This window comes from Triturus cristatus, chromosome 5_2 (assembly GCF_964204655.1).
Source record: "Triturus cristatus chromosome 5_2, aTriCri1.1, whole genome shotgun sequence".
NCBI lineage: Eukaryota > Metazoa > Chordata > Amphibia > Caudata > Salamandridae > Triturus > Triturus cristatus.
Genome location: NC_140588.1, coordinates 103,663,770 through 103,689,004, shown reverse-complemented (window position 1 = coordinate 103,689,004; position 25,235 = coordinate 103,663,770). Strand labels below are relative to the sequence as shown.

Sequence of the window (25,235 nt, the reverse complement as noted above, 5' to 3'; positions counted from 1 at the left end):
TGACTCCCGCTGGAACGTGATGGCACAAGGGAAAAAAGCTCCCTGGGCCAGTCAAAATGCCCTGTTTTTAAATAGGCACTCCAGTTAGACTCTTGCGGACCCAACCATCCAGATATGCAAATATTTTTGTACCTTTTTTTTCGAAAACTACTGAATGGATTTACACCAAAACACAAAAAGCACAATCTATGCACCAAGATCTAGCTTTCTGCCAGCCTTGCTGTGATTCTGTTTAGCAGTTTTTGCAGTAGAGCTTCTTAAAGAAGTGTATGGAAAATGCATAGGGATTTTGTGTTTTGGGATCCCAATTTTTCTCTCCTACCTCTTGACAGAAGGCTCCAACACTTTACATGCAGAAACTAGGGAAAGGTGAGCACCTTTACGGAAAGTTTTGTGAAGATTCGTCAAATGGTGCCAAAGTTATTAGCAACACAAAGAAATGCATTTTCTATGGAAACACAGACCCAACTGTAATTATCCAGTGGCGACTGCCACTATATATATAAGTGTACATAAATAACTTACCTGTGGGTTTAAGTCTCGTGTTGCATGGTACCTAAAAATGGTTTGCGTGGTTCTTATCTGCTTGGTAAAGACTATGGGCTAAGGGTGCTGTGTGGTAATGGAGCTATAGTCAATTTTAAACCTACCATGTCTCTTAACATAGCTGCCTGAATACAAAGCAATTCCCAGGGAAAGATAATACAATAAGCCTAGATTTGGAAGGCAATTACAGAGTAAGGTCTGTAATAGTATTTGGATGCAGAATAAACTAAATTACTTGCTGCTCTCTGACAGAGCAGATAGGGTTAGGGTTTGACATTTTTCATGATTTCTGTATTGATCTCTGATGTTCTCTTCCATTTCTGTTTCAGGCTCCTCCATGGTGGTTCCTCTCCTGAGCCCCACACTGCTTTTCCAGCGACTTCTCAGCATTGCTCTTTCCTTGATGTCATCCTACCTACTTCTCAGCACAGGGTAATTTTTCATTTACTTGTTATGTGCACTTGCCTCCTTGCATTTCCTCCTGGGAAGTACAGTCAAGGAATGCAAGGTTACAGTACCCTGAAACTTGTGCAGAAAAGCATTCAATAAAGAATCAGTACACCGCCATCTACAAATTACAGGGTTCCTAGGATGTGTGTGCTATAACGTTTTGGGTTCATTAGTACATTGCTTCTAAAATTGATGTTTGCATTGACGTAAGAAATGTGCTACATGTAGTGAAGTGAATAACTATTTATATTTTAGACACACCTTTACTCTAGGTTTAATAGTGAAAGTGTAAATTAATTTGAAAGAATTTGGTTACATACATGATGTATGGTTTACATTGAAATAATATACCCTGATCTAGCAATAAACACAAAATATTCATTTTGACTTAGAATCCAATCAATCAAATTCTCTTTATTTCGATTAATAAAAACCATAATGGCTACAGCCACACAAGTCATGATTAAGACATTTTAAGCTAAAAAGAGCATTCAAAAGGCAAATGGGCAATTGAAAGATAAAAAAGGGCTCTGGTTAACATAATAAGCCAACGTGAAAAAAGGCATGGGTGTCACAATTCCCAAATAGTTCATAGTTGAGTTGTCTCTGGCAATACAAGGCGGGGCAATAGGGCCACAAGAATAAAGTGCTAGTGCATTAACAAATATTATATAGAACTATTACCAAATTTATAGCCTAAACATAAAACAACAAAACATAATTGCCCCTTATCCCTTGGTAGTGCCCTTACTCTAGATCAACAATTGACAAGATTAAAATACATAAAATATTGCCATAAAAATAGCTATTTACAATATTAAAATAAAAACATTGGGAATAAAACCTCACTTGTCTGGTCATTACAGTTTCCATTTTGTCAAGCAAGGCCAGACAACGGTGTTAGCAGCGCCCTCCTTCCAATCGCCCAAAAGTGGCCTAGGAATTTCGCAGTGGCACAGGCGCAAGGCATCTTTAGAGTTTCATGTCCCTAATTGACTGCACACAGGAGCTAACCACTTGCTCCTTGGTTTTGCATAGGCTGTGCAGGCAAAAAAGACATGGCCTATTGATTAATGTGGGCATGAACAGGAAGGACAACCCTTAGGTTGAGATTTATTTATCAGCCAGGAGTTGGTAAAGGTGTTGATTGGTAAATTACCGTGCCTGAACTGTGTATACAATTTCCTGTTCGCTGGCACCTTGATGATATAAAAATAGCTTTCTAAATGACAATTGGTTTTCAAGTCAATGAAAGCATCTGTTAGGCTGCCATGTTGGCTTTTCAGAAAATTGTTCTGCTTAACCCATACCCAGTACATTAGCTTTACTTGGCCTCTGGAATAGGATAGTGAACGACCAGTAACCTGTTTTGGCAAGTCAATGCTTGACCGAAGAGTATCTACATGTTTGATCTAGCCAATCATTTTGGTAGTATCCAAAACAGAGACCTCGGTAAAAGCTGCAGCATATGGTGTCAGATCAGGAGTGGTGACCAATCAGTGCCAAAACAGCAGTGGGCGAAGCCTCGCAAGATCATTAATAGACTTAATGCCCAGATCAAGTTTAAGAGGAAGGAGAGGAGTGCTTTGGGGAAGGGATACCATGTTCCTAAGGAACTTGTTTTCCAGTCCTGAGAGATCATTTGCAATTACTGTGCCCCACAACTCTGCCCCATATAGAGCATTGCTCACAGCCTTACAGCTGTACAATTTAAGAGCAGGTGCTACTGGCTTGGTATATGATAGGCGATGCTCCCGCCTCAGAGCCCCAGTTAGCTGGGAGAGTTTCAAAGATGCCTTGTCTAGATGGTTCTTCCAAGCCTTTGCCTCAGACAACTTGATACCCAAATAGTCTAATGAGATGACCATCTCGAGCGGAACATTGTCCAGTAACAAATTTCCCTTGAAGGATTTGTGAGGGTTCAGCATCATTAGCTTGGTTTTAGTGGTGTTAATAACCAAGCACCTCTCATCACAAAAAGCCTTAAATTGATTCAATAGTTTTTATAGGCCTATGGGGGTTTTGGAAACCAGGAGGGTATCATCAACGAATAGTAGTGTGAAGATTTTATGGTTTGCCAAAGACAGAGCATCAGCTGGAATGGAGCACAAGAGATCAGCTACTTGATTAACAAACAGAGAAAAGGGTTGGGGCTAAAACACATCCCTGACGGACCCCTGCTGGATCTTAATAGGCTCGGTGGTTTGCCCCTGGTTTCCCCATCTCACACAGGCAAAATTTTCTTCGTGCAACCTGGTAGAAGTTTCAGGATTGCTAGGGGCATACCCATATCCCTAAGCACCCGCCAAAGTAAATCCCTGGGCACGAGGTCGAAGGCTATTTTTGAATCTATAAAGGCAAGGTATAGACTACCCTTGCCCAACACAACTACCTTTCAATACAGCGTAACAAGACGAACTACTTGATCGATAGTGCCGATCTTCCACTGAAAACCCGCTTGGAATGGAGAGAGGATGTCATTCTCATCCATCCAGTCCTGGATCTTAACTAAGAGAGAACGGCAGAAGACCTTTTGGCCACAATGCCTCAGGCTGATCGGACGGAAGTTGGAGGGCTTCGACCTATACCCTTTCTTAAAAATGGGTATTACTTCATACCCTTTCCACGAGTCTGGGATCCTCCCTCCGCCAGCTATGTCATTGGCCAATGTCGTGAAATATATTGCCCAGTTGTCCCTGTCTGCGCGAAAGAGGTCGCCAGGGATGCCATCCGGGCCTGGGGCTTTCGCAAGTTATAATTGCATCCAAGGAAGACAGGATTTCCTCTCTAGTAAATGAGAGGTTACATACTGGGTGACCTATGTCATGAAACATCTGGGGTCTGTCATGAGTGTTGATAATGGAATACAGATCACTAAAATGTTTATGCCACTTTGCAGCTGGGATTTTGTTGGCCAAAGAGGGCGATCTTTCAAAATTGCACTTGGACAAAAGGGACCAAAACATCCTGCTATCTGGATGCAGGATGGCCTCCCCAAGATCTTCCCATTTCCTTTCGTCCCATTCTCTCTTGACTTTAGCTTGTGCCTGTTTATTTCCTTCCTGACTTCAGGTATCCTGGGTGCATCCCTATTTCTGATGGTTACAGACAGTCTCCCTCTCAACACCCTACACTCCTTGTTCAACCACAAATTTTTTTTCTAATGATCTTCCCTGCTTTGGCCTAGTCTTATGAACGTGAACATAAAAAGATCTGACCAGATGGTAGAAGAAGTCCCTATGAAGGATGCTGCAGCTAATCTGTGTGGTCGGTTTATCGGTCGCTATTGACAGAATCTCCAAATGCTTTTCTAGATCATTTTTGATTAATTTAATCTTAGGTTCGTCTGCCATAATAGCGGGCCATTTGAGCTGGCGTTTGTCATTAGTATACCACCTTAGTGCTCAGTGGGATAGGAGAGACCCTCCCCTTTTCGCCCCATGGATGTTCGACAGTCAGGCAAAGGGGATTATGGTCGCTATCACAGGACGGGATAATGACCATGTCCCGTACTAAAGGCCATAGGGTGAGATCGACAAGTAGGTAGTCAATCCTACTCGCCCCATTCGGTCCACTAAAGGTCATCCCCCCTCCTTTATCGTAGCTGGTTCTCCGATTGGTGTCCCTTAGCCTGTGTTCCAAGGATATAGCATTCAGCTGCATTGCTGCTTGCAACCATTTTTTAATAGGAGTGAGCTCCAGAGGCGGTACCATCCGCACTTTATCCTCCTCACTCACATCATAGGACTTAACCCAGTCGAGTGGCTCATATGCAACATTAAGGTCACCACCGCCTATAAGGGGGTGGCCGTCATGCCTAGCTTCCAATAAGTTGCCCAGGGCATGGAGAGTTGGAGAGCTACCTCCTCTAGTACTTCTGGCGTACACATTTTAAATATCAGTGAGCTTGCCCTTACCACTATTTAGCCGAATCCCTCGGATATCTGAGCTATTGGTTACCATCTCCTTAATATCTCAGTTTAATGTGATATTAATTAGAATAAGCAACCCACCTGACGGCCGGCCATGTTTAGATGGAATCGCCTGTCTATAAGAAGTCATGAACCCAGGGATGAACGTGGGGGGGCAGGCTCCATGTTTCCTGCAATAAGCAGCTTTTGTGTTGGTTGATAAACTCGAGCCAGTGGGGGCAATCGAGTATCCCCCTTATGCCCGCCACATTCCACAACACTATTTTCAACGTCCTGCCTTTAGTTATTGGGAAGTGAGCCTTGGTAGATGGTGGGGCAATTGGATGAATCGGCTTTATTGGAGAATAGCTAAGTATATCTGAACCACTGGCATGCAGGTGATCGCTCATCACTGGCATTATGGCTATATCTAAAGCCGACTGTAGGTTTGAAAACTTGCTATCAAGCTCTTGAAGGGGACCCTCTTGGTGAATGTGCGTTACGGGGGAAATGCGCTCAGAATCTATACTAGAGATGCACATGGGATCCTTAGCAGAAGATAGAAGTAGTCAATCATTCTGAGATAAAGTTGAAATAGGTGAATTCCCAGGGGGCTGAAGGTCAGCTTTAGCTTGTTCGGTTGTAGAAGGGATGTTTAGCTTCAGCTGGATGTTTCTAGAAGGTGGTGGATAGGTTCTAGCTTCCAGGGCAACTAGATCATGCAACAGATGTTCACTAACTAAAATAAGCTCTATTGCATCAGCTGAGCTGTGTTTAAGGACACATCTTTTTGCCTGAACAATGTCATCCCTTATTATAGATCTACAACCCCTGGTGTGCCTTAGCCAATGTATAGCTTTGTTTTTAAGGGATTCACCATTCTCATATTTGGAGCTGTTATTGTCGACCTTGGAGATTTTGGTCAAATAAAATAGGTGTAGGCAGGGGAGCGATGTGCATAGGGTGAGGTAGTTGGGATAGTTGGGGGGTTAAAGACACCCTACTGCAACTTCTATTCAATCTCTGAGACGCTTGCTTTGTCAGCATCCCATGACCAGCTAGGTCCCGTGGTGCACCCCTGTTTCCCCCCTTCATCCTCCTGGTACCTGCGATGGGCAGATAGTGGGGTATCAGGTGCCCTATCGTTGCAATCAAGTGGGCCGACCTGGAGGGCAGTGTTCATAATCAGAGCATTATGGTCGGATTACTTGCAAGGGGAAGATACAGGCCCCGTCCTCGAGTTAGCATGATTAAGTGAGGTGGACACTGGTACATTCTTCTAGTTTGTGGTAGTTTTTTGACACTAAGATCGTCAAAGTCTCAATAGAACCTTTTAGGGCTGCTATTTCCCTCTGGAGATCTAAGTTAGAGGGTGTTAATTTGTTGGCAGCCTCCCTTTCTTCCTGAAAGGAGTTCGTATTTAGCCCATTGTCAATTATACTTGTATACTCCGGGTCACTATTTACATCGTTTGTGGACAGTTTTTCTGCGAGAGGGGCAAAACGATTACTCAAGGGGAAGTCGACTAATGTAACACTATCAGAGGGGCACACTTCACTTGAAGGATACAGAAGGCTACAAGAGCACTCTTTTAGTGCTTCTGGAACTGGCATTGGAACAGGCGTTGGCTGTGTTTTGTTAGCCACTTTCTTAAATAAAGTTGGTATGTTCCCATACCCTGTGTTGATGGACCAAATAGAGGTGTGTAAGTGGAAAGGCTTAATGGTGGTTTCAGGGGTGAAGGTGTCAATAGCTGGAGCAGGTGACGTAAGCAACCTCGCACAGTCAACAACGATGATCTCAATGCGTTCTAGCACATTCGCCTCATGCACCCCTTCATTTCCAGTTTCATGCCCTGGAGCCTGGGACGTTTCTTTGATCTCTTCTTTGTGGCACCTCTCAACCCAGCCTCAATCCCTTTCCTTTTCCCCCATGCCATGCAGTCAATAGAACAGACAGTAGGTCAACAAATCAAATGTGCAGGGGATGATACAAATTATATGGCGAAGTATAGCTCGAAAGAAATATGGGGCAATTGGTAGATAAAGGTCAAAGTGCCAAACAGTACCTTAGAAGTTAACAGCCCAAGTCCTCGAGCTAAAGATGACAGGAGGGTGGCCCAGCCCAGCCTCTTCTGGGCGATGACGGGCAAGGACGGGCCCACCCTCGGCCCGGGCTACTCCAGCGCGCGTCCCGCGCTGCGGGAGCCCTCAAAGGTGCAGCTGGTGATGTGGGTGTGACGTGGGGGGCAATGTACGGCCGCGATGCTGCTGGGGCTTAGGGTCCTGGCCCCGTCCTCTGTTGCAGCAAGGGTGGCGGCAGTGAAGAGGCATCCCCCGACTTAGAATTCATTTATTGTTCTTTATCTGATAGAGACTTCTAGCCACACATTCCGTACCTAAGAATAATCGCCAGGCTTCAAACTGGTTTCGCAAATGTTTGAGCAGTAGGCCTGCGCGCCGGTAAGTGGCGTGATTCAGCTACACGACTGCATCATCCGTACGGGTGTGACATGCGTGGTGCCTATATAGGTACTACCCTAGCGAGCTGACGTCTGTTATTTTCTTTCTGTGCAAGTCAACGAAGATCCGAAGACAGCTACCTTTAGTCTTTTCTGACTGACTTTTTTTCTCAACTGTTGTCGAGGTATTTTTCGAGATTTCATCTCCTGTGTGCTAGGGATGTCTCCCTAGAAGGCAACAGGCTCCTACCACGTGGTTTCTGTCACAAGCAGATGTCTGGGACAGACCTGCATCTGGTTTGCCTTTGGTGTCTGGAGTGGGACCATCACTCCAAGACATGCAAGGATTGCTGCGCCATGAACTCAAAGGCACTGAAGGAATGATCTTTCGATCTTGCCGTCTGACTTCAGAAGAACCTGTGATGATCTCGATCTCTGTTGTCGAGTAAGTCACATAAAAAACAAACTAACAAGTCGAATCGCTTTTCCACTTCTTCGTACCTATCCAAGTCATCGGACCTGTTGCAAGAGTGTTGGCACGCTAGGCGTCCTGGTGGAGCCTCTGCCAGGGTCAGCTCCATGCCTCAAGGAGTTTCCCACAGCCGGGGTGACTCCAGCCAAACTGAAGGAGTTTTATGAGTCTATGCACCTCATATTTGTGTGGCCCTACTCCTCTGAAGCATATTCAGTCTCCACAGGTACAGGAGGGACGCTACTGGTTTTCCACTGGCGGGATCGCCCTCTGCGCCATTCGGACCTCTTCGGTGCGGGATCCGGAGCGGCGCCACCCACATGACCATGTCCTTCCCTGGTGCCAGCTCCACTGCTGTCATTCCTGGCACAGGCCCCATCCTTATACCGGATGAGCGTCACCCTACCCTGATTCCAGCACCTACCGGTACCATGCCGTCATAGTCAGTGCCTTTTTCTTTTGACAGGCCAGAAGAGGGTGATGATTGGGGGAGGGTCTGTGGACCTTTATAGTGTCCATCACACCCTGGATGACACATGAGACAACTGGTATGAGGAACTGGTGGATGCCAGTGGTTTGGATACAGCAGCAGACATTGGCCTGATCTCTCCCACTACCATGGCTACGGAGGAGGATGCCTCATTCCTATTGGTGGTGTAGAGGGCATCTGAGGTCCTGGGCCTTCAGATGCCCACATTGGCAGTCAAGACAAGCGTCTTGACAAAGGTGCTTTAGCAGCAAATTGCCTCTTTAGAACCCTTGGTCACATTAAATGAAGCCCTTGGGGGCCTAGTCCAAGTCCTACACAAGGGCTCCTGTGCACAGGACAATTTTCATTCGTCATCGCCTCACTCCCGGGGACCTCAGTTGTGTCACCTAGAAGCTCACCTCAGAGAGCTTAGTAGTCCAATCTTCCATTTCTAGGCTCAATCCCAGCACAGTCACTACCACTCCAACAGCAAGGAATCCAAAAGGCTGGATACCTTCAGTAAGAGGATTTTCTTTTCTGCCATTCTAGTACTGTGGTTGGAGAACACTGGGTGCCTTTTGGGCCGATACCAACAGACTATGTGGGATTCAGTTGTGTAAATGCTGCCCCTGGTCTCAGAGAAGGACCGATTTAAACTCTCTCAAGCAATTGCTGATGGTCGAGATGCAGCAATGTTTACCATCAGATACGGGCTTGACTTTTTAACACATCACATTGTATTCTGGGACTTAATATTTTGCTGTTAACTTTGTATCTTTAGACTCAAAAACCCCAGCAGTAAATTGTGGTTGGGTAAAAAGCCAGGATTAGTTCAAGGTAGCACACAAAGCAATGGGACTCCTCACAGCTATGAAATATGTTGTTGTAGAAAGTCTTGTGTCATGTTTTCACCACTATCCCATGTGCATGGTGTAGGAAAGTAGGATCTGCTTTTATGGTTACTCCCACTTTTTGCCTAGTCCTATGCTGTTTCTAACTAGTCTGACTGGGATCCTGCTAACCAGGACCCCAGTCTCTGTGCTTTCTCCCCTAAATTGGTTATGGTAAGTACTTAGGTACATCCCAGATTGGATACCGGTGTGACTTATCAGTCTCTATTATATGGTATTGAGGTACCCAGGGCATAGGTACACCTGGGGGCCCCCATGGGCTTAAGCATATATTATGCCACCCATGGGAGACCACTCAAACTGTAGCTACAGGCCTGCCAGTGCAGCCTTTGTAAACTGGTGCTAGCACAACTTACACTTACTGCACTTAAAACCTGTAAGTCACCCCTAAAGCAGGCCTTTCAATCCTGAAGGCAGGGTGCTCAGTTCTAAGCGTGAAGGAGCCCCTGCATGAGCAGGACGCACCTACAACCTTCAGAATTCATTCTTCCGGGTTGTAAGTGCATCAGCCATTATGATATATGGAGTGGTCATGCGTCATTACGCGATGACCATCTCTAAACTGGCTGTAACTAACCCTGTCGTGTTTGGTATCAAACATGTTGGAAACATCCCTCTCACACTGTAAACGGTGTGGGAGGGATGATTCCATGCACTGTAAAGCTCCTCCAAAAGGCCCTCAGTGCTCCCAGTACCAGTCTTCTAGACCTGGACAGTACAACATGGCTGCTGCTGACCAGAGACACGATTCTGCCCTCGTACTGCTGAGCCAAGCTCGAGCAGGGGAAGCCAGAATGATAGGTATCCTGTCACAGAGAGGTGTGACTACCTCCCATACAGGGTTTAGTGTATTGGGGCTGGATGGTGGTGCTTGCCAGCGCCAGTCAGTCTGCTTAAAGGGGACAGTTGGTGCCCCCTTGCATAGCCCAGTTCAAACCAGCACTGGGAGCCATTGGCTCCTGCCCTGGCGCGAAACTGGACAAATGACGTGGGAGTATTCTCCCCACTGTCCTATCGCTCCCCTGGAAGGGAACCCTGAATTGTCCCAACCCTTTCCTTAGCGTATTTAAGAGCTTACCTAAGGGTTGGTCCCTAGATTCATCGTGGGACAAGATTAATTTCAAGACACCATGTCTTCGACCGTCTGGGCACTCTGGACTGTGCTCTGGACATCAAGACTGCAACTGGGAAGACTCCTGCTGCTCCTGGTCTTGTGCCCTGCTCGTCTGCTACAACGTCCGTGCTTGTGCTCCATAAAAGAACCTTCCAAGGCCTGTGAACATCCAAGACACCTGAACGAATCTTTCTTGAAGTGAAGTTGTCACTTCCCTGCATCTGTAGGCACTGCAACTACTCTGACCGGTCTGCTGATCCTGGGTTCCCACGGACTCCGAAGGGCTCAGCAACACAGGTGGTAGTTCTTCACATCCCTCGAGGCCTGCCCTTTCCTCTCACCAAGTTTGAGGCCAGTATGCCTCGTCGGAGCCACAGGAACCGAACCCCTGTGCCCAGCGTTGAATTGCTGTTGCAAAGGCTTGTTGACTTCCTTCCACCAAGATCTTCGGGCTCCAAGTAGCCCCAACCTAAAACATCTCCTGTGACCAAGATCTTTGTCCTCACCACATCATTTGCATCGTGGGCTTGCATCTTTGGTGAGCTGCTCGAGGCCTCTTGCAACTCCAGTGCTTCTGGCCTGTAGGTCCTCTTGAGTGTCTTCTTTGATTTTAGCTGGCTCCCCTGATTGCTCTGGGCCTGCTCTGACTCCCCTGCTTGTGGTGAGTCACCTGGACCTTGCTGGTCCCGACCCTGCAGTTTCTTCGCTTTCCACGTTGTTTGTAGTTGCCGCGGCTTGTTGGTGCTCCCGACGGACACTGACCACTCAACTCTGGACAGCCAGCATGGAACAGCTCGTGAAAGGCTCCTGGTCTTCTACAGCGTCGCCAGCTCCAAAGTCACCGTCAGCTCTCCTGCAGGACTCGACATCGGTGGGCATTCGTCTTCCGTGCCTCCTGGTCACTCCTGAGTGGCATAGACTCTGTCCCCTCCGATTGCAGGTACTTCTTATCTTGAATCCACCTTCGGGGTCTACCGGACACTTTCACCTTCTCCAGCAGCTGCATGTTCCTGAAGTCCTCCATTGATTTTGACTGCGGTTTCCAACACCACTTCACACCTATGCACCCGGCTTCCCTGGTGTAGGTATCCTGGTTTCTAGGGTATCCACGGGTGGGGTGGCTCTCCAATCTTCTGTCTTCCTCTGGGTTTCTTCAGGGTCCACTGGGAAGGGTCCTTCTTCTTTAAAATTGCAGCCACGACTTACCCATTAACTTGTATTGAGCCCCCGGCCGTCATCCTACTCTGCACACGGCCTCCGTGTGGTTTCTGGTTACTTACCGCGGGTGGTTCCTTGGGTCCCCGGCACTTCTACGTCTTCTGAGTATAGTCTTGACTCGAGTCGTGGTTCGCATACCACTGTTTTAGTATATGGTTTGGTCTCCCCCTGGCGACCACTGTGTATTCCGTGCTACTCACCTGTTTCTATTGAAAAGTATTGTGTGCATTGTGTATATCTCCGGCTAGGATATATCTTTATGTGTTAGTTACTGTTCTATAATAAATACATATTGTTATAAATACACTGTGTGGTTCTTTTTCACTTAATCTATATCAATAGGATTATGCTCTGGTAAAACAAGCTGCTTTACACTCCTTCTGGACTAAGCCTGAAGGCTGATCTCAACAGCTACCACTTAGAGAGCTTTCTAAGGTTGTTTAAGACCACTAAAATCACCTTAAGGGTTGTCTGGATTGGTGCAGGGTGCCCACTTACATAAGTATACACCATATACCAAGCTAGCTTCTCACACAGGGTGACAGAACTCTTTTCACAGGTACCTTGCATTGAATGTTTAAAGCCTGGGGTGTTTGACAGGTGACCTGATGTGATAGCTGACTTGCTCTTGTTACAAAAGAGGGCTGATATATCAAAGTTGTTTACCCATTCTGCTTCTGTGGGTAAATGCAATAGTACCTATTGACCAAGATTCCGACGATCCAGCCGTTTCATCAATCAGTGAGAAAATTCAACAATACCAAAAGATCAAATATTATTTTAATATTCCAGATTCTGTACAGTGTATAAAAAAATTAGATCAGACCTAAAACATGCTTCTAAATCCTGTGCCTTTAGTCCAAGCACACAAAACTGGAGGAAACAAAAACCAGAAACAATATTTTAGTAAGTAACCAAACTCAAGCACAATAATCTTAGACCAGACTTTCTTACGGCTACCTTGTATAGTAAAATTATATTGCGTTGGCCCCTTTAGAAAAAATAAAAATTACTCATTCTCTCTTGCTTTCCTTTCTTTGAATGTCATTTTGTGTTTGTTCAGTGTTTATCAGTATTTATATGTTTACACTGATGAGGGCATTTTCCCTTTTGGTCGACTTTTACCAGTTATTATAGGTTTAAACCTGAAACATGATAGCCTAGATCAGGTCGGGGGTCTCCAACCTTTTCTGCAATAAGAGCTACTTATGCTCAATGAAAATCATCCTGAGCTACTAATACTAGTGATGTAATGGGGACCACCGAATCCAAGATTGTCAGCAGTGATCACATTAGTGCATTAGGCAGAGTTTCCAGCAGTAATGTAAATATTGCTTTGGCAATTTGAAATTACTGTACATGGGTCATACATAAAATCCAAAGAAACATCCCCTTAGCACCAATGTAATAATATGTGGGATAAATCTCTCTAACTCATATAGTAGCTTTAAATCCATTTTAAAAAATGCAATTATTTTTCCCAAACATCAGCTTGTGAGTTTTGAAAATACACACATTTTCTTCTTAAATACATCTGTTTTAATTTTGGTATATATATATTAATTCAACCTAGTAAAACTTTCTATATTAATGGGCTGGTTTGCACACAGGCAAGCTACTCCCAGGTCGCTGGAGAGCTGCTAGTAGCTCAGGAGCTACTGGTTGGAGACACATAGATCTAACACACAATGTAGTGGGTTTTTGCAGGCTAGCATCAGCAGGAAAGTGTTCTTTTGATCTACAAGCTGTATCTTACCTGAAGCACTTAAGTAAACATTTTCAAAATTGTCTTAAATTCATTTTTTATTTATCAGCAGATGATATGTGCATTTCTTGATTGTACTCTAGATATGAAGCCTTGTTCCCTCTCGTCCTCTCCTGCCTCATGTTTGTTTGGATAAACATAGAGCGAGAAGCAGCGCAAACCGATACACTGTCAACGACACAGAAGGTAAGGACTGCTTCATTTATGTTTTTCTAAGTTAAGACACCAGTGTTAGAATGAAGTAATTGCACTAAAATAGTAATAGTTGCAGTGTATCATGCATAATCCGTGATTGTTTGTAAACATTAGCCTTCTGCGCATGTTTCTGCCATTGCCTCTCTGCACACTATTGCCTCCACAAATGGCGCTACAGCCCAACACCCAAAAAATATTCCTAAATGCGTCATCCTTATTCACAAAATGTTCTAGGGTGGAATTTATAATAGTAAAAATACTGTTTGTGAATTTAGGATGCAACTATTTAAAATTGTGTTCCACTGTATGCTTTTATAGCTATTTTTTCATGTCTGTTCCAAGTGTAAGCCCTTTTTAGGGTTCAACAAGGCAGCCAAGTTATATTCAAGAAATTGAAAGCAAATTGTTAGAATCTTGTAATTGTCTTACTTACAATTATCTATGTTGTTTAGTTTTGTCTTTGACTCTGTCCTTCCCTTCATTCTGCCTTGGTACAATCCTTCTACCTCCTCCAGTACTTCTGCTTGGTATGTGCTGCATTGACAGTTGACAATGTTGGCTGTTGATGATTTTACCTCAGTGGGAGAAAAGCATGAAAAAATGGATAACGCATTTTCTTGACCTGCTTTCTCTTGCTTCATTACTTCATTGGCAACAAGGACCTGGATATTGTTTCCTTCCTTTCCCTTCACTGTTTGTTCTACAGTTACCTATGCTCAGGTCGAGCACACCACAAATAAGCAGGAAGAAAATTGTATTACTCTGCACATGCGCAAACGAGTTTCAACCATAATAACAGGTACTTTGCCAACTACAATCATTGCATATTTGATAAGCTTGCTGGCCTTAGCAATCTTCAAAATTCAAGAAAAAGCTTAGCCATGAAGGTTCGCTTCTAAATGCACTACCTCCAGTGTAAAGTTTGGTGTCCATTATTGATTGCTGAGGGTTGTGGGAAGTGCTTCAAAGTGTAGAAGCTGGTGTGTGCATGAATATTCCCCCTGTAGCATCATGTGTGGTGCACTTCATCAAGGGCTGGGCCCTCTTGCCGCCGATACCAGCGATGAAGGGTGCGAGTATTGTCTTGTTGTGGGTTCCACTAGTGTGCACGATGTTCCCTGTGATTACAATTCTGAATGTAAGCAAAACATTATCTATTATAATCTTTTGCATTGGATGGTTCAATTATCACTTATTCCTATTCTCTGACCCTGTCAGCAGTATATTTATAGTCTGCATATTAATCCAACTATAACCAATCTTCCTAGACAATACCCAGGGACTAGATTATTCCGCAATAATGTTTTTCCATTCTATCTTGATCGCAGCTGGTTGTGTTTTCTTTTTGATTTTGGTTACACTGTTAAACTATGCAAGCGCAATCCTTGCCTATACATCTCAACTTTATTTTTGGTCGATGAATGTATAATGTGGCTCTTGGAACATGATGTTGGCAAACAAAACTCAAGAAAGTATGTTTATAAAAAACAAACCTATAACTAATCTTTGGGTTTTGTCTGTTATCCTGGGTTTTCTTACCAAATATGGGGTAGCAACTGTAGCGTCCTCCCCAGCCTGCGTACCCACACAAGACTACGATACACACGGAGCTTAGTAATACACGTCTTTATTCCTCTGCGTGTAACTGCAAACTCAACTTTCTAAACCAGCCTTCAGTGCATTCTGATTTAACACTTGTGTGTCAGTTCCATCTAGTCCATCTGGAGCCAAATGGGGTCCATCATTTCTAATTCACAATACACTACAGCAACCATGAGCCAACCACCACCGTTTCTAAATGAAGTAGGTACACCTAGGTTACCTTGGAAAGAATACATCAAGTTATTTGAATCTTGTTTGATAGCAATTGGAGAGTGTTTCAGCTCAGTACATAAACAACATATTCTTCTATACATTCTAGGTGTAAGAAATCAAGTTATTGGTTGAGGCGTTGAAAGACACACTTAGGCAGTAACCACAACCCTTGTCAAGGTGACCCTCAAAAGTCACTAAATAAACCTGTGCTTAACCTTCTGATAGCTTGGCACAAAGCAGTCAGGCTTGGTTTAGAGGTAAAGTATTTATGCAATACATAAACAGTAATAAAGTGAAAACACACAGGAAATCCCAAACCAATTTAGTAAAATAGAGCACATTTTAATAAATGAAACTATGACAGAACAACCACATTCCAATCAGAAGAACCAGAGATATTCAGTTTTAAAGTTTTAAGCAGATATAGCACCTAAAAGCATAAATCGCCACTCATGGTCATCTGGCCGTGCTAGACCGGGGGAAAGACACAAGTTCACGCTGACCGCAATGGAGCACGGGCCGAATACAGGGACCAGGTTAGTTCAGCTGAAAAAGTTACCTTCTCAAAGTCCAGCATGAAGAGTTGCATTCACAATGGACCAGGTAGAGCATCGCGGATGGTTGTCCTTGAACCGCAAAGAACAGGCCTAATGTTCCAGACGGTCATAGCTGTAGCACAAAAATCTGGTCTGGCGTCGCAGACGGACGTTGCTGTAGCTTTGCATTGGCGGTCCTGCTGTAGTAAGCGCAGATCTCGCGTTGCCACTCGTCACTGACAGTCACTATAGCTTGAAGAGTCGGGTTCACCTTAGCTTCGTGTTGGCAGTCATTGTGGGTTGCAGTCTTGGTGTGAAGGGCCCATAAGGGTCGCGTAGAGTCCAAATCCTCAGGATTTCACTTTTGTTTGTTGAAGAGTGCACTCTGATTGCAGCCAAGGATTCAGGACCTCTTCAGGATCAGGGACACACTCTAGCAGATGCCAACGGAGCTCCGGTAGGTCGTGTTGCGGGTCCAAGCAGGTCCATGTGCAGCAAGTCAGCTGGGAGTGACAGGGAGTTACAGGGAGGCCTCTGGAGCTTTTGTGTCCCTGTAACGCAGAACAGAAGGTCAGACAACTGACCCTTGAAGTCACTCAGGTTAGCCGGGGATGAAAGGAGCTGCTCCAGTCTCCATTCTCATAGAGAAGGGCAGTACTCTAGCAGCAGGGCAGGCCTCTGGGGAACCAGGCAGTCCATTTTCTGTACTTTCCACAGGTCCAGGAGTGAACTGATAAGTGGCTCAGGAGGTCCAATATTTATACGTGGTGCCAGCCTTTGAAGTAGGGGGGTTCTCTATAATACCGCCACATCTGGTTCTGGAAAGTTCTTTCCTTTCGTTGTCAAGGCACAGAAGGAGTCAGGCATAACAAAATTACTAGTGTCAGGTTCCTTTGTGTGTGCTTGAGACAAGCCCTTTGAAGGGTAAGTGGGGCAGGGAACATCTCCACCCGCAAACATTCCTGGCAGGATGACCAACCTGTCCACTTCTAGTGCCCTTTGTGTCACTGTCTGGAAGAAATACACAAACCCCAACAGCAGAGCCATTTACAGTCATGTTACCCAGGACACCAGCAGAAAGCACAAATGGTTAGGACAAGTAAATGCCAGTATTCTAAAAGTGGCATTGTCAGAAGTTAGACTTAAAAATTGACTTTACCATTAAAGAGGATTTTAAATTACAAATCATTTGAGTCTAAACAGCATATCTCTGTCTGCTCCCAATCCAAATCTAGCAGTTAATAAATGTAATAAGGTGACCCAATGTTAGTCAATGGGAGAGATACACCGTACAACAGTGAAAAACGACTTTAGGAATTTTTCACTGTTAGGGCATGAAAAACTTAAACCCACATGTCCTACTTTTTGAATTATGTGCACCCTGCCCAATGCGCTTTTTTTGGCCTACCTTAGGGGTTACTTATTAGTATTAAAAAAGGAAGGTTTAGGCCTGGCAAAATATTTATTTTGCCAGGTGGAAATTGCATTTAAACTTCACTAAATGCTGCAGTGGGAGGCCATGTGCTATGTTTTAAAAGGCTACTTTAGCAGGTAACACAATGATTGGTGCAGATCCACTATTAGCATTTAATTTGCATTCTCTGGGTACACGGAGTACCATTTACTCAGGACTTACAAATAAATGAAATGTGCCAATTAGGTGTAAGCCAATCGTACTATTTTTTAGGGAGCGAGCACACGCACTTTACCATTGGCTAGCAGGGAAAAAATGCACAGATGCAAAAATGGGTTTAGCAGCAGAAGGCACAAATCCCAGGGAGACCCGGCAAAAAGGGCAAGGGCCAAGGCTAAGTATTCAAGGCAGGAAAATATATGAGACATTACCAAAACTTGCTGAGTCACTAGATAATGTAGAAGAAGAAGAGTTAGATGTGTATAAAGCAATATGTTTAAAACTTGAATTACAATGTGGGGACAAGGACAATGTGGTATTGGAAAGTCATATGTTTTTCAGCAGAGTCAAAGGCAAACAAGGGAGCGTGATAACTACATTTCAGTTCTGAAGGGTCTATATAAATGATGTGATTTTGGAAGTCTTATGGACTCACTAATAAAACAGTTAGATAGGTGTACGAATAATTCTCGCAAGGAAGAGAAATTGCTGTCTAAAAATCTAAATTTAAACTATTGAAGTTGGAAAATCAGTTGAACATGCTGCCTGGTGTATTCAAGAAATTAAGTCTCCATCAGAGACTGTAGCTGAAAATAAAACTGAAAAAAACAGGAGAGGGAAACTTATAATTAATAACTCGGCCACAAGTAAGACCAAATTATTCCAGAAGCAGGTCACTTGAAGTGTTTCCACTGTAGCAGCTGTAATCAATTTGCTATTATGTCAGACAACAAGCTCTATTGCAGGGCATTCAATAAGAGAGGCCATTTTGTGAGGGTACGTAGAGAAGATGATGTCAAACTAGTCAATTCCATGGAGAGTGGTCTCACTGAAGGGAAGAAAATTAGTTTTCAATTGAATGATTTTGAATGTAATAATAACAAGAGATATCCACAAAATATATTTATGGTAATGTTGTATCTATGTATTCAGAGTCATGTTCCTCATACACCGTAATTAATAGTGAAGATTTCAAACAATAGCAGGTTCAAGATAACATAAAGTTGGAGACATCTCACATTTCTCGCACTGGATATAATAGAGACTTTATTCCCCTGGAAGGTGTCATCAAGGTACACATTAATTTAAAAGATCGTTCTGCATATAGTAAATATGTAAGTGAAACTTTTTTCAAATTTGTTGGACTGGCAACACCAAAAAGCATTGGCATTACCCTAGACTCCAATAAAAGTAGAGAAGTGCATCTTGTTGGCAAGTCTGTTGGTGACAATCACATTTCTGATGATTTCCAAGATTTATTTTCAGACAAACTTGGTCTGTTACGTAACTTTCAACATACAATTAAACTAGAGTGGTGAGAAACCCATTGTACATGATTTGCTTCCCATTCCATACCTCTTGAAGGAACATTCAGAACAAGAACTTGCCAACAAGCTGGGTATAATTCAGGCAATAGAGTGTTCTGAATGGTTAGCACCAGTAGCCTTCACCACTAAAGCCAATGGGCAGAGTCTACACCTGTGAGTTGATTTAGGGAGCCTCAATGACAACATTTGTGTTGAGTGACACCCTTTGCTTCGCATAAATGAAATGCTAAGCACTATGGGTGAAGCAAGTTGCTTCAGTGTTATAAACCTTTCAATGGAATGTCATTAAGTTGAGCTCCATCCTGACTCAAGAGCACTCACTGTCTTCCTCACACCATTGGGTTCTTCATGTTTCACAAAATGACATCTAGTTTGGCATCTGTGGCTGCAGTTTTCCAGAACATTATGCAGCAAGTTCTTAAAGGAGTTTGCAATACATTGTGCTTATAAGATGATATATCAGTATATGGAGGGAATGACATGACCAGTCCTCATATGAGATTTTTTAACCGTTGACAATGCGGGTTCACAGTGAAAAGAGAAAAATGTCAACTTGGAAACAATTCAGTGGACTGCCTTGGGCACACCACCTCTAAAGAAGAGTTCAAACCCAAAGTTAGTCTAATGGACGCTGTAAAAAGATACCCCATCCTAGTAATATAGAGCTAAGGGCCAAATGTTTGAAGATACCATTTTGAGATTTCCTAATTGCGAATCACTAAGGATTTTCAATTAGGAAATCACAAAACGGCATGTATGAAAGTGTGTTGAACACTTTCTGCGATTTCTAGGGGAGAATATAGCCGTTTACAACAAATGCGTTGTTCGCGCATTCCTTTACTACGCGGTTGTTACAACGACCGCGTTCATACCATGCGAACCATTATATCGCAAGTCATTTCAACGACTTGCTGTATGGGGCACGCTGGTCTTTGGAATAGTATTATTTACTATTCCTACTCCAGTGTGTGCAACAGCAAGGAAGGTGTTGGATTCTAAATCCAACACCAGAGCCCCCCCTACAGCAAGTTGTTGAAACGACTTGCGATGTAATGGCACGTGTGGTAACAACGTGGTCGTTGTAACGACCGCGTTGTAATGGTATCGTGTTGTGGAGACAACGTTGTAAACGCTGTTTCCCCTAGGGGGTCCAAATGACCTACCTCGTGAATATTAATGAGGTAGGTCTCAATTTGTTACCCCCTAGGAATCGCTTAAATCACGGGGATGGTGGCTTGCTGGAGTCAACAGACCACCATGTGCGTGATTGCCTTTAAATAAAGCAATCATTGTTTTTTAAATGCAGCCCTTTTTCTTTAAAAGCAAAAAAGAAAAATTTTAAGTTTTCTTTTCTTTTTTTAAGTGCAGGCAGTTGTCCATGGGACCACTCCCTGCTATTAAAAAATGCTTTTACTAACATTCACAAAGGGGAAGGGATCCCTTGGGGGCCTCTTCCCATTTGCAAATGGGTTAACACCTACTTGAAGTAGGTGGTAAAATCTGAATGTTTTGCAACCGCATTCACAGTCACAAAACATTCATACATACCAATGCGATTCAGTATTACGAAGGGACATCCTAAACACTCCCCTTCCTAATACTAAATCGCAAACCCAAATTGCAATTCGGTAACAGGTTACTGAATCGCAATTTGGGTTTGATATATTTGAAAAGCCTTTTTTTCCATTGCCAAACGGGCCAATTCTGCAAATCGTCCCGTTTGCAAGCTAAAAAAGATACATACATCTGGCCCTATAATCCTTCCTAGGATTAATGGAGCATATGACGAAATATGAAAAACATTTTACAGATATCAGCATTGATTTATGTGACTTTTGAAAAAAAAAACATTTTGAGAGGAACGTCAACTGCCAAAATGTGTTTGAATCCTTAATGCATGATATTATCACAGCACTTTCTTTATGCGTTTTTGACACCAAAGGAAAAAAACATTCTGCCGAAAAATGCCAGCAATAGAGGCTTGGGTACCAAGCTTTCCCAATTTGTTGCTTGAAAGTAAAGAATCATAGCCTTCACCTCCATATGTTTGCCTAAGGCTGAACACAGCTACTCTGTAGTTGAGAAGGAGGTATTAGCATGTTTAAGGGCAACAACACACTTCAATTTTTCTTTGGGGTTTGCTGTTCACCATATGTACAGATCACAAGCCTCTTACATTAATGTTTACTCCTAGGGGAGATAAAAAGTTGGTATTGGGCTTAGAACAATTCTACTTTAAAGTATAATATGTCCAGGAAATCAAAATCTAGCTTCTGATTTCCTAACTAGGTCTCCATTACAAACTAATGAGATTTCCAAACATCTAGATGGCCCAGTACTTGAAATCACTACAGCTTCTGTATCAGCTATTCAGTGGAAAGAATGTATGGATATAGGTCTTTACAGGTGTTAGGCTTTGGGGCAGACTCTACGTCATGCAATGAATGTGCCCTCTTGCACCCAACGATGATCTGGGACCGTGAAGCAAAGCTGAATGCCTCCGAACATCAAAAGAAGTCACGGATCTCACATGCTTTCCATGGCACATGGTTGATTTTTCCTCTTGGGCTGCCAACAGAAGAGAGTGCTTTGTTTGCTCTGGTAATTACACATACCTGCTGAGGTCCTGGATCAAAAACTACTTTCTGTCGAAGTTAAGACAATCTCCCTTATGGAAATTGTACAGCCTGTGCCTGTTTCCTCTGAGCCTTTCCTCCCATTCAGGAAAGCCCTATCTGGCACACTAATAGACTCTTGCCTAGGGGTGAATGGGCATGTGGGCAGATGCTACAGATCGGCACCCAATGACCCTGATTTGATTTTCTCGTGTGGCATCCTACTCCTCAGAGTCCAAGCTTCCACTAGCCAGGTGAATCCTAATTAATTCCCCAGGACGCACCAGACAGGGAGTCAAAAAGGATTGAGACTCTCAGGAAACAAATGTTCTCTTCAACCAGCCAGCCTAAATTTGAGGTTGGTCACTGTGGTTTACCTGCTGGGCCTTAATAGGAATTCCCTCTAGGACATGGCCTCTGAGATCTTGTCATTACTGCCAAAAAACTTCAGAACTTCCTTAGCTCAAACCATTCAAGATGGGAAAGATGCAGCCAAATATGTGATTTGTGCTGGTCTGGATACTACTGCTTGGGGCAAGCAGTCGGCACTAGCGGGGTACTTTGTCACCATGCGTGGATGCGGTCCATACATTTTTCTGGAGTTGGGCAGGCATCCCTTGTGGATGTGTTTTGATGGATCCCACCTTTTTGGCAAAAAAGCTGATTCTGCTCTGGAATGCTTCAAGGAAAGTAGGAGTAAACAAAAGACAATGGTTCTGTTGGGTTTAACGGCTATTTCTTATAAGTACATTTAGTGTCCCCTATATTATTATGATTTCTTTAAACATTCGTATCTCAGCTGTCTGAGTGTATAAAACACATTGCAAATAGTAACACATGTGACTCAAATTGCTGTTTACTGTTTTGTTTATATAAATTAAATCATTCATATATATATATTTTACATTTTTAAACAAGGCTGTCAGTATAAGGTGAAATTTGCAGATAATGGGTGATCAAGTGACATTTGTGCTCAGTGCAAGTGTCAGTGGTGTGCAATTTTATACAGAGTTTTTAAAAATATGTACACAGGGGAAAAAGGAATAGGCCAGATAATTAGGGAAACGCAATGACACTTGCGGGATATTAATTAATCTTTGGTATGCAGAGTCTTGGTCAATCTGGACCTGGCGACCTTTCAAGCCAAACTATGCTCCATTAGGTAGTCAAGGCGGTCTTCATCAGGACAGAACAGGGATGGGGGGGAGTTAACAGCCCACAAGAAAGCAGAGTGAATCCTGGTTAAGCATTTATCTTATGGAGCCTGGAGGTCAAATCGCAGTGGGAGCAGACGATATCTATCTCAATGTGTTGGATCTAACAGCACGAGCGAACTCAGTGCTGCCGAGTGAAAACAGGTATCCGTCCTGTGTAATCGCAGCCTTCCGTCAGTGAAGGTAAGTAGGGCCACAGCATGCTCCTTGTGGCTTTCAACCCTTTCCGGGCAGTTTTCTCTTCAGTTTTGGCCCTTCCAAGGCTATTCTAGCGGGTTGGCATATAGACAATGCCAGGTTCCACCACCCTGCTGCAGTCACCCTAGTTTTGTTTGTAGCGAGGAACTGGGATCAGGTCACCAGGGCCACTGATCTTTCGAGTCCTGCTTCCCTCCAACATCAGTCTCCAAGCCACATTAGTTTGCCCTTAGTGGCACAAAACCATCTCTGGGAGGCAGGATCCAACATTTTCTCCTAGTGTTGCAATCCACCACATGCGACAGATGGGTCCTCCAGAACATCCCACAGAGTGGTGGGTCCTTCCATTCCTTTTGGACCCACCACAGCTTCCTCACACATCAGAGTAGCTTTCAGAGGAGCACCTGTCTATTCTACTGCAATAGGTGCCAGTTCTATTTGTCTAAATGGGGCCATTGAGAGGGTTCCGGACTTGGAAGAGCGACGTTTTGTTAGTCCCGCCAATTCCTCTTTCTGATATATTACTCTATGGAGAGAATATACAAGGACATGACCAGACCTCATGTGAAGTTTTTAAAAGGTTGACAATGCGGGTCTCACAGTGAAAAGAGAAAAATGTCAACTTGGTGTCAGTTCAGTTGACTGCCTTGGGCACGCTAGATCTAAAGAAGGGTTCGAACCGAAAGTGAGTCTAGCAGATGCTGTAAAAAGGCACCCCAAGGATGGAGGCTTTCGCCCTATTTTAGATTTTTGCTGTCTGCATGCCTTCTTGCAGAACGGCAAGTTCAAAATGCTCGCACTGGTACAGGTTCTGGGTGACTGGATGGTAGCCTTGCATGTGCAGGATGCTTACATTCATGCGCTTGTCCTGCGGTACCACAGATGCTACATGCTGTTCAAGGTTGGCCAAGAGCATTTTCAGTTTGCCGTGCTTCCCTTCTGCCTTACCAACGCCCCATCGGGTGTTTACGATAGTGATGGCAGTGCCCATTTTCAGAGGTTGAGAATGCCAGTGTTCCTCTACCCTGACAGTTGGCTAATGAAGGCGGGATCACCACTGTCATTCGCAGACCACTTTCAGATGATGGCGAACCTCCTCACATAGTTGAGGTTCACGATCAACGAGCCGAAGTCACACGTGACTTCTTTGAAGAGACTTCCTTTTGCAGTAGCTGGTTTAAAAATAATCTTTTTATTTGCATTTTTTTGAAGCAATGAAACAGAAAACAGAAAAGGCAGTTCAACCCATTCACATCGCCAATGAAGGGCCTTACATCATTAAATCCATCCACAAGGTATATTTCAAATATAAAGTCATCAAGGGCACTGACTACTTTGGAACATTACATTTATAAAGTTTTTGGATCCAAGCTCAATTTTCCTTAAGTCTCATTCTCCCATCCTTCAAAATGATCTCCAAGGGGACCAGATTTTTTTTCCCACTTTCGCAGTCGGCAGTGAAGTTAGGATGCGTAGAAAGAAGGTGCCAAAGCAGGAACTGAGATAGCTCCAAATTTATTCACAGGAAAAGAAACTCCATCCACTCTGTGCTGCTGCCTGCCAAGCTGTCCTAACAGTCTACCACTCATTACATATTCCATTCTAGGCGGAGGACAGAGTGGATTTGAATGATTACAAACACAGCTGCCATAAAAAGTACAGAATCCAGAAATATATTATCCACAAATATCACACCACTTCCCCCCAGAACAATCATAAAGGAGAAAGTGAGATGCTACATTAAACTTCACACAAACTATTGAAAGTTTGGATTCTACCATAATCTATTCTTGCCACCCCTTGAACACTTTAACAATCTGATGAGGATCACTAAAATGAAGACCCCCCTGTGTCTTCTTGGGATTTTCATCCTTATCACATCTCCCACACAAACAGCAACATCTTTCACCGCTTTGCGCAAGTCAAAATTATATATTTTTTTGTGAATGGAACTCAACTCTTTAGCTGTACTCGCTACTCTTCTCTCACAGAGTGGATTTAAATGATTACAAATACAGTTACCATAACAAGTCCAGAATGCAGAAATATATTACCCACAAATATCACAGCAGCCTCTACCCGTGTAGATTGATTTTTCCTCTAACATGCACAGTCCATGTCCTTTTTCCAATCAGCCACTGTTGGTGTATTTTGCGCATCCCACATAAGTGCTATGTTGCGTTTGGCCGCTGCTAAACCTATAGATATGCAGATCTTATTGTATGTGAGTGGGCGGTCATCCCCGTAGATGTGTAGAAAGCAGGGTTTTGCCGTGTCAGAGATCTCTACGCCTAGGACCTCCTTCATCAGCCTCTGTAGTGTCAACCCATAGGGCTGTAGTGCTGGACATGAGCAGAGCGTATGCAAGAATGCACCTTGTTCTC

At 43.8% G+C, this 25,235-nt stretch overlaps 1 protein-coding gene across 3 annotated transcripts in view; it reads left to right on the top strand.

Annotated features, from left to right (window-relative positions):
• Nucleotides 1–25,235, top strand: part of PIGN (phosphatidylinositol glycan anchor biosynthesis class N) — an 862,819-nt gene that overhangs the window by 687,913 nt on the left and 149,671 nt on the right. For all 3 annotated transcript variants that reach the window (XM_085606885.1, XM_085606886.1, XM_085606884.1), the window contains 2 exons: nucleotides 876–978; nucleotides 13,401–13,503. In XM_085606885.1, the coding sequence (XP_085463011.1) occupies nucleotides 876–978; nucleotides 13,401–13,503 (206 nt within the window). The remainder of the gene's footprint in view (nucleotides 1–875; nucleotides 979–13,400; nucleotides 13,504–25,235) is intronic.